Below are 10,661 nucleotides of genomic sequence, written 5' to 3'. Positions count from 1 at the left end.
TTTTCTAGAATGTTGGTAAGCAAACAGTTCCCCATTGACTTCCATGGTATGAAGAAATACTATGGAAGTCAATTAGGTAAACTGTTAGGTTACAAACATTCTTCAAAATATATTATTTTGTGTTCCGCAGAAGAAAAAATTCATATAGTTTAAGAATAACATGAGTGGGAGTAAAGGACGCCTGAATTTCATTTTTGGGTGAACTTCCCTTTAAGCAACTTCTGTCTGTGTTATTTAGTCAGTTAGACCACCAGATGGCCTTAAAGGGAACATATTTATATTTTACAAAATAGATATTTTTTTGTAAGTAAAATAATAATATAAATAGGATGTAAAATGTAATTTAAAAATGCATATAAGTTTGTAAACTAAAAATGTATGCCATTCTTGATGTACAGAAAACATTTTTTAGCCTTTAGCTTGCACTGTATGGCACTATTTCCTTTGAAACTGCTTTAAAATGAAAATGTATTATGAAAAGACAGTGATATGCAAATAAAGTTAAATTGAATTTAGATTATTCTAATATTGGGAAGAAAAACATATTTTGTTGTAGTCAATGAATAAGATTTTTCCAGATTTTATCATGTGTTTTGCCTTTAAATTAAGTCAATTATATAATGTTTTGAACAACATATCTTTATCACATTAAATATTTTAATATTAATCTAATTTTCTAATCTTTACATATAGCTGATTTTATATTTTAGGAGCATTTAACCCTCAAAAAAAGATTTGATTAATGTTAATATTTAAATATTTTCATTTTGTCTTCTTGCTTTGAGCAATTGCTCTGTGCCTGTGCTGTTTTTTTGTTTTTTTTTAGATGGGTTGTAACTGCATATTAAATTTGCTTTATCTGCCGGAATCTGCTGTCCCTGCAGGAATACTGGCTGGAAAAGCCCATTATCAGGATTTGGGGTGTAATTTACATGTAAATGACTGAGGTGAGACTCAAAGCATCTCCACTAACACTGTAACTGCCCTAGGGCCTGTATTAGATTTTTGTCAATTCCAGCTGATCCGAGATGTTGCTGATCCCAGCCCATATTATTTATTCAATTATTTTCAACCAAAATGCTGTCAGGGGTAATGTAAACCTACTTGACAGGATAAATGGAGACCAATGAAAGAATATTTGCTCCAAGGGTAAGTTCACCCAGAAATGAAAAATATCCAATAATTGATTCACCCTCAAGCCATCAGGGGTATATGACTATCTTTTTTCAGCCAAACACGGAAATATTCTGGCTCTTCCAAGCTTTGTAATGGCAGTGAATGGTACCCTAGATTGTAAAGCCCTTAAAAGTCCATCCGTCTGTCCATCCGTCCATCCATCCATCCATCCATCCATCCATCCATCCATCCATCCATCCATCCTATATCCATCTTAAATATAAATATACTGGAAGACTTGTGTATAGTCTATAAAGTTATAAATATGTATATTTTTCTAACAAAAAAGCATTGCTTTCACTTCAGAAGGCCTTTGATAACGCCCTGGTTCTTTTATGATGGATGCACTTTTTTAGCCTTCAAAATCTACCATTCACTTTTATTATAAAGCTTGGAAGAGCCAGGATATTTTAAAATATATCTCCAAACTCAATAACTATAAAAGTATAACTGTTTGGCTGATCGAAGAAAGTCATATACACCTAGGATGGCTTGAGGGTGAGTAAACTATGGAATCATTTTCATTTTTGGGTGAACTAATCCTTTAAGTTTAAGACAATATTGACAAAGTGTCAGGAGTGACATGAAGAGGAGGGATCATGCAATTAAACATGGCAGTGCAGCTGCCTCTGACTGTAATATTGCGCCATCTTGTGGTGACATTAGGCTTTTCACCACAACAAAACAAGCCAATACTAAACCAACTGAAGAATATACGTCCGTTTTAGGAACATCAGCACCAGACCAGCAGTCTCAAAAAAGAAAGTTATGGCAGAGCTGATCATTAAGGTTAGGTTTGGTGGTGAGGTGAGGATGGGAATTCGTTATGGTGGGGTTTATTGGGCTGATTCGGAAATCCCCTCCTAAATCCTCATTTACTATTCTCTATGTTAGTCCACTAAAGTTCACTTGAAGGACTGAAAGAAAACGAGTAAATGAATTTACAGCCGTTGAGTGTAGGTTATTGCGGTGCGAGTGCACTCAACGTCCACTAGGTTTCGGACACAACTACAAATGTCTGCCCCTTTGAATAATGCCCTATTTGAGGATATAGCGGGCATTTTCGGATTCAGTTAGGTTTTGTGTTTAGGGTGGGGTGGGCAGTTCCACGCTAATTTATGGTCTGAGGCTGAAACTGAACTTTCTTGAAACTGCTGTGACGTAGGATACCTTTTATTTCAGAGCATGCCACATGCATGAAAGTATTGGGAGAATAGACTTACCATGTTTTTAATGACACCACTGTAAAATGCTGTATAAAGCTCCTTGATCATTTACAATTATCCAAATAATTTTTGCCTGAAGTTTTTTGTCCACTAAAATTCTTGGAAATATATATTTTTGCAGTGTTTCGTCAGCAGAACCATTACATTTACTCAAAACCAGAAAATATGACCATATCACACCAGTCCTCAGGTCTCTACACTGGCTTCCAGTTACATTTAGGATCGACTTTAAAGTACTATTACTTGTTTATAAATCACTCAATGAGCTAGGACCTCAATACATCGCAGATATGCTGATTAAATACAAACCCAACAGATCACTCAGATTAGCAGGATCAAGTCAGTTAGAAATACCAATAGTTCACTCAAAGCAAGGAGAGTCTGCTTTTAGCTATTATGCCAGCCGTAGTTGGAACCAGCTTCCTGAACAGATCAGATGTGCTCCAACATTAGCCACATTCAAATCCAGACTCAAAACACATCTGTTTATCTGCGCATTTACTGAATGAGCTCTGGGCACTGTATGTCCGACTGATTGCACCTTATCTTATCTCTTATTTTTTTATTCTTATTATTGTCTTTACAACTGTTTTTAACTATGCTTGTTTTAAATTTTTATTCGTCCATATGGTACTCTTTTTCTTCTTATATATATATATATATATATATATATATATATATATATATATATATATATATATATATATATATATATATATATATATATATATATATATATAGTGTGTGTGTTTTATATATAGCCTAAATATATTATTGACATATTAAGGCAAATACTGTAAATTACTGAAGTGAACTGCACAAATGCCTAAAAGTTGATATTAAATAGTGAAAACCTTTTTATTATTTTAATTTATTATTAGCTAAAAAATTTAAAGTAAAACATTAATTTCAAATGAATACACAAAATCAAAATGTTGATATTTAGATCATTTTTTATTATAAATATCAATAAATTACTACTTTCGTACACAAAAAAATAACATACAAAATATATAATATTAAAATAGATATCTTAAAATAAGATAAAACAATATATTAAAATACATTAAATACTGTACATAGGATAAATATTTGAAAAGTTTTAAATATGTGAAAAGTCCAATGAGAGTTTTATCCCCAGAATTCCGGTGCAATCGGACAGTGGACGGCTTTGTTGTATCCCTAAAAAGAGAGGAAAAAGATGATAAGTATTTTATACTGCATTTAGAAACACATTTTGAAAATTAAACTATTATTAAATCGCACAATATGCATAAAAAAGTACACACCTGGTATGTTGTGGCTGTATCTGCATACGAAGGGCTTTCCAGAAGAGATTCTGAGCTAGAGTTGAAGGAATCATCATTAGCAGTTGTTTCCATGCTCATGAAAACCTGATGACAATCCATTTCTGTCTGCCTCAAGACATGTTCTGAAGGCCTGAAGGTGCTTTGACACAGTTCCTGATGTGATGAGCTGAGTCCCCAGTACTCTGGTGTTGAATTGCCCTGATATTGAGGTGATTCTTGGAATCTAGAAGCTCTTAGGTCCTTCATCTGGCAGAGAGACTCTTCGCTGAGGCCTAGTTGAGCAGACAGATAGGAGATGTAGCGGATGGTGAGGCGAAGGGTCTCGATCTTCGTCAAGGTTTGACCCACAGGAGCCACTGAAGGAGGTAAGTAAGTCCTGAGGTGATGGAGAGCTTTGGTCAAGTCCCTCATTCTGAGCTTCTCTTTCTCGCTAGCACTCTGTCTTTGCTTGCTCGGGTTCTTGACACGCGTTCTTCTTGTTCCGGCAAGGGAACCAGCACCGTCCTGATGTAATGAACCCAAGCCGGGTGCTTTTACACCTTCGGGAGGTGGAGAAGAACTGTTTTGAAGCTGGGCTGAAAGAGAGAAGTCCATGTAGGAGGTAGGAGACACTGCTTCTGGAGATGAGATGTTGTAGAATTCAGAGTCTGAACTCTGGCAGCTCCAGGAGTTCTGTGTGATGTAGCGGAGGAGTGGAGAAGACACATCCATTCTGTGTGGTTAGAGAGGGTCAGCAATGCTGGAGGGTTTGCAGGAGGGAGGCTTTATACCAGCCTCGGTCCTCAGAGGTGTGAAGTGACACCTCCACAGGCCTCTCCAGGCCACCGCTGTCTGTCTCAGGCAAGACTGCAGTGAGAGATGGAGAGAAGTCCTGTGCCGATGTGGGAACCTACAGATATGAGTCATCAGGTAATGTGTGATTTTTCACCCCTACCCAGCATGAACTTTTTTTCTTCTTCTGTTTTTAACATCAAGATCTCCAGTAGTATTTGGACTAAATTCAATCAATAAATAGAAACTCTATAAAGTGGTATTAAAATATATGTGAGAAAAAGGGTTAATTTAAAAATATTTATGCTACGTATTTGGCAAATTAAAAAAGATCTACTGCATAATCTGAATTCCATGAAGTATAAAATATATATCAAATAGTTATATATTTTTTAATTATCACTGTTTATTACATGTATATTGATGTCTTTTGGTAAATTTTGAATATTTAAGTCACATATTTTTTGAAAATATGATCAAATAATATATATATTTTTTAATAAAATATATATATTTTAATGGTTTTATGCCAAATAAACATGGCATAAATTAAAACAAGAAAGTTAACTAATCTAAAGTTTATATATTATAACCATCATGTTTTTAAATATTAAGAAATAATATTATTTTTATTTAACATTATTTCAAATTCCCCATTTTAAAAAATGAAATCTTAAATATAAAATGATCTATCTATCTATCTATCTATCTATCTATCTATCTATCTATCTATCTATCTATCTATCTATCTATCTATCTATCTATCTATCTATCTATCTATCTATCTATCTATCTATCTATCTATCTATCTATCTATCTATCTATCTATCTATCTATCTATCTATCTATCTATCTATCTATCGTTTGATTTATATATCAATTTGATTTATTTGTTATATATATATATAATATATATATATATATATATATATATATATATATATATATATATATATATATATATATATATATATATATATATATATATATATATATATATAACAAATAAAGGACAAATCTATACCCTGCTCTTTGGGATTATTATGAAACCAAGATACAGACGATGATGTGTGGTCAGTAGGCCGCAGATGTAAGAGGACAGAGCCGTAGGTCATTCTCTCACAGCCAAGGTGTTAAACGACACCTCTAATGGGTCACATTAAAGCCAACTCCACTGCTCCACTGTCTGTGTGAACCTTTAATGGAATTTCACACCACACATGTAACTGAGCTAATGAGGCTGGCTAAACAATATTAAGAGCCATCACACCAATATACAGCCATTGACTTTGCGAAATAAAGCCTATTGATATGTAGACTGTTAAAAGCTATTAGATTCCTTTTTGTAAAGTTTGATTAGCGATATCATTGATTGGCCTAGTGTGCTGCAACAAGTGCTGCTAATTTCAAATTTACAAAATGGTTGAACACTCAAAATCACTAAAATGTTATTTGAAAACATCTTAGAAAGCTGTTGACTACACAGCTATTTAGACTCTTTGAAGGTGTGTGTGTGGGTGAGTGTGTGGGAGTTTTGAGATGTTTAGACTGGCACCTCGAAGTGGCACCTTGAGAACTAGCTTACTATAGGTGCTAAACCGGTGAGACACAGTTCTCTGCGACCTCACCGAGCTCAAGTCAAGAGTTCATCTTGAACAATGACTAATATCTATTTAATAATAATCTATTTACCGATCTGCAATAAAGGGGAGAAGATGGAAATAGATGTATCAGTCATTTAATAGGCTAAACACTGCAAGGATATTAGCTTCCCAAAGTAATGGACAGTGACAAGAATATATACATATTATGCGACTTCTGTGTGGATAAATTAAATTATAAATTATATTTACAGGAATGCTTTCCTTCACAACAATAAAGAGATACTCTGTTTATCTGGGTCTCTTTTTTTTCAGAGCTGTGTGTGTGTGTGTTTAGAAATATTTATATAAGAAATAATATTATTTATAACATATGCATCATTATTTGAATTTTTCCATTTTCAGACCCTTTGCTGTGACACTTATATATTTAACTCAGGTGCTGTCCATTTCATCTGATCATCCTTGAGATGGTTCTACACCTTCATTTGAGTCCAGCTGAGTTTGATTATACTGATTGGACTTGATAAGGAAAGCCACACACCTGTCTATATAAGACCTTACAGTTCACAGTGCATGTCAGAGCAAATGAGAATCATGAGGTCAAAGGAACTGCCTGAAGAGCTCCGAGACTGGCCAAGGTAACAAAAAATGTCTACTGCACTTAAGGTTCCTTAGAGCACATTGGCCTCCATAATCCTTAAATGGAAGACCAGAACCCTTCCTAGAGCTGGCCGTCTGGCCAAACCGAGCTATCGGGGAAGAAGAGCTTTGGTGAGAGAGGTAAAGAAGAATCCAAAGATAACTGTAGCTGAGCTCCAGAGATGCAGTCAGGAGATAGGAGAAAGTTGTAGAAAGTCAACCATTACTGCAGCCCTCCACCAGTTGGGGCTTTATAGAAGAGTGGCACGACGGAAGCCTCTCCTCAGTGCAAGACACATGAAAGCCTGTTTGCTAAAAAAAAGTTAGCTAAAAACACCTGAAGGACTCCAAGATGGTGAGAAATAATATTCTCTGGTCTGATGAGACCAAGATATAACTTGTTGCCCTTAATTCTAAGCGTGTGGAGAAAACCAGGCACTGCTAATCACCTCTCCAATACAGTCCCAACAGTGAAGCATGGTGGTGGCAGCATCATGCTGTGGGGGTGTTTTTCAGCTGCAGGTACAGGACGGCTGGTTGCAATCGAGGGAAAGATGAATACAGCTAAGTACAGGGATATCCTGGACGAAAACCTTCTCCAGAGTGCTCAAGACCTCAGACTGGGCCGAAGTTTCATGTTCGAACAAGACAATGACCCTAAGCTAAAATAATATGGGAGTGGCTTCACAACAACTCTGTGAATTTTCTTGAATGGCCCAGCCAGCCAGAGCCCTGACTTAAACCCAATTGAGCATCTCTGGAGAGACCTGAAAATGGCTGTCCACCAACGTTTACCATCCAACCTGACAGAACTGGAGAGGATCTGCAAGGAGGAATGGCAGAGGATCCCCAAATCCAGGTGTGAAAAACGTGTTGCATCTTTCCCAAAAAAAACTCATGCCTGTATTAGATCAAAATGGTGCTTCTACTAAATACTGAGCAAAGGGTCTGAACACTTAGGACCATGTGATATTTCAGTTTTTCTTTTTTAATAAATCAGCAAAAATGTCAACAATTCTATTTTTTCTGTGAATATGGGGTGGTGTACATTAATGAGGAACACAATTAACTTAAATGATTTTAGCAAATGGCTGCAATATAATAGTATTTAAATTGCAGTCAAAAATGTAAGGGGGTCTGAATACTTTCCCTACACTGTATAGCTGTTTTTACTTTATTTTTGATCAAATAAATGTAGTCTTGGGAAACGTAAAAGAGACATCTTTCAAACACAAAAAAATCTTACCAAGTCCAAACTTTTGAATTGTGTATTTTTACTAATCCAGCGAATATAGTTTGCTTCGCAGCAGGTTGTTGAGACATGTCAGCTAACATCTGAGTTTTTGCACTATGTCTTGTTTTTTCAAGGCCTTGGTATGACCTTTGTGATTGTGAACTTTCCGAGCCCTGATCTCGCCCTCTGGGAGCCGAGAGGTGCCAGGACTGTGGTGATCTTTAGCACCTCAGAGGCACAGAGGGTGAGACAGTTAGAATCCATCAGTTCAAAATCTTATAAGACCACAGTTTTCACATCTATTCACAGTTTAAAAAAAAGACTATTTTATTAAGGCACTTTTTTCTATTAAATCCTAACTTTTATCCAAATCTTCCCATGGGAACGACAATGTTTTCTCTTTTTTTCCCTCCTCTCATGGCGTGCAGCATTTTGCACCCTGAGTGTGAATCAAAACAAAATATCTTGAGACAGAGGTGCTGCAAATCAGGAGAAACATGACATTGCATTGTGAGAACGACACAAGTATGTGGTGCCCAATGTGCAAAAAGTATCAACATCTGAATCTCCAACAATCTAGTGTCTGTTATTCACAATTTTTTTACCCGAATCTGCATGTAAAATAATCTTTGCACTCATCTTCCCACCCACTTCCACAGTCCTAGTGACCGTAAGAGCTGAATAGCTTGTCTACAAACTGAAACCTCTCAACCAAGCGAAAAAAAGGGACTCTGCTCCAACTCAGTTTCCCATGTCTTGTTGTTACATCTTTCACACAGTTGCTCAAACCCCAGGACGAAATGAGCTGGCAGGCAAAGGAAAGGATTCAGCCAAAATAAAAAAAAATAAAAACCCAAACTATGCAAATCACATAAATGTTTATTTTTTTTCTTCATAAATTTACAGTCACAAAACAAAAACATCAGAACGGAAAACATAAAATTAATTATTCTTGTGACAGCCAAAAAATATAATATGCTATAAAAATGAAAAAGCAAGCGCTAAATATGTATTATGCAGAGTTTATTTTTTCTTATGTATTATAAGAAAGAGGATTTAACTGCATTTTCCCGCTTTTGTGAAGTGGATCTTCAACCGGTCTGATCTTTCAGGCGCATATTTCATTCTGGTGCATGTATTGTTCATAATTTGATGTTTAAAGCAAAACAGTAAAATAGTGAACATGGACAGATTTGTTCGTTGGTTAATAAGGTGACAGTTTCATAAACCTTAAAGGGATAGTTCATTTTTTTCACACTTATGTCAGTTAAAACCTTTATGACTTCATTTTTACATTAAAGACATCCCCCTTAAGGGTGAGTAAATAATGACAGATTTTTTCATTTTTGGGTGAACTATCTCTTTAAGATGATAGATTTTTCATTTTTATGGGTGAACTGTCCTTCCTATAACCAGCTCATTTGATCTCGAACTAAAATGATACAGGTTACCAATGACTAGTATGGTCTAACCAGTTTTATTTGCAGTGAAACATACATTAGATCATCCAGACAGCACATTGAGAAAAGACACAAACATTACTTGGTAAGTTACACACATGCAACTCAGTCAACAACAAGAACAGATATGTGGCTCTGTGAAGCTCAAGTCCAAAGTGACCAAACCATCTGACTTTTTCAGGATTAACAGGATGCAAAATAATAAAATAAAAGGGCATAGATGAAGAGAGTTAGGAGAGCACTAAGAAACAACACATTTAGTGAAAGGCAAGGTAAAAGGTGTTCCGGCAGATTGGGCAATTTACAGTCAATTAAGCAAAAATAGAAAATGGAGGAAGCACACGTAACGGTTTCCGCAGTGACCTAACAAACACAAGCGCGCATTCTGCACCGAACGTACAGCGACACACTGAGATCAGTCTCTTGACATACAGTAGGACACTTGCAAACACACGGGACAGAAATACACCTTTTTCAGGCGGAGATTATATCATAAGCAAAGGCCGAGGGTGAGATGCTAGCAAATTACAAGCTATAAAATAAAACAAAAAGAAAATCTTCAACAGTACCTGAATTTTTTTAACCAAAATGGCACAGGATTGAGACTTCCATGACTCTGTGACTCATTCAAGCAAATCTGAGACAATTGTATTTTTCACTGGAGAGTTTTTCCTCTATAATACTCCCGTAGATTTTTCTGAAACTATATAGCTAGTGCAGATTTTTTTTAGGCTGCAAATGACCGAACAGGCCTTTAACATACTGTCTTTGATATATCAGGCATATCAATTAATAGTTGACATGGGGTAAAACCATCATTTGGTCCTTGTAGTTTTTTGAACATTGGAGGTTGTTGACACTATATCACATATTATTAGTATTTTGCTTGTTTGTTTTTGAATAAACCCAATTTTGCACATGCCAGCAGTGAGTTGTTATCTCCACACTATAATAGTCACATAGATTGGCCTGGACCAAACTTTAAGCTTCAGATTTTCACAGCAAGATCTTTTCCCTGGTCTCAGGCAGTTTCAGGGCCAGCACTCCGCCACCGACCAGAGCACCGAAGGACAGAAGAATGGGGATGACTTTGGTAATGCCGACGAATGAGGCGAAGATTGAGCTTCCCAATATAGCCGCTAACTTACAAATGGCATTTAAGACTCCAAATGCTGTGGCTCTGAAAGAGAGATTGAAAACAGGCAATGAAAAGACTTTTACTACTTTAAGGGCCAAATTGT

At 36.0% G+C, this 10,661-nt stretch overlaps 2 protein-coding genes across 2 annotated transcripts in view; both read right to left on the bottom strand.

Moving 5' to 3' along the window:
* Window positions 1-3,533: 3,533 nt before the first annotated feature.
* Window positions 3,534-4,675, bottom strand: mespbb (mesoderm posterior bb). Its single transcript, XM_067436596.1, has 2 exons — window positions 3,692-4,675; window positions 3,534-3,584 (listed from the first exon to the last, which is right to left on the bottom strand). The coding sequence occupies exons 1-2, from the start codon at window positions 4,421-4,423 to the stop codon at window positions 3,534-3,536; spliced, it is 783 nt and encodes a 260-aa protein (XP_067292697.1). The 5' UTR covers window positions 4,424-4,675.
* A 4,746-nt stretch (window positions 4,676-9,421) lies between these two features.
* The window catches only part of sv2bb (synaptic vesicle glycoprotein 2Bb), a 38,303-nt gene continuing 37,063 nt past the window's right edge, over window positions 9,422-10,661 (bottom strand). The window contains exon 13 of the mRNA XM_067436643.1: window positions 9,422-10,600. Within this exon, the coding sequence (XP_067292744.1) occupies window positions 10,417-10,600 (184 nt within the window). The 3' untranslated portion in view covers window positions 9,422-10,416. The remainder of the gene's footprint in view (window positions 10,601-10,661) is intronic.

Source organism: Pseudorasbora parva, chromosome 25 (genome assembly GCF_024679245.1).
Source record: "Pseudorasbora parva isolate DD20220531a chromosome 25, ASM2467924v1, whole genome shotgun sequence".
Lineage (NCBI taxonomy): Eukaryota > Metazoa > Chordata > Actinopteri > Cypriniformes > Gobionidae > Pseudorasbora > Pseudorasbora parva.
This window is presented reverse-complemented; position numbering and strand designations above follow the sequence as displayed.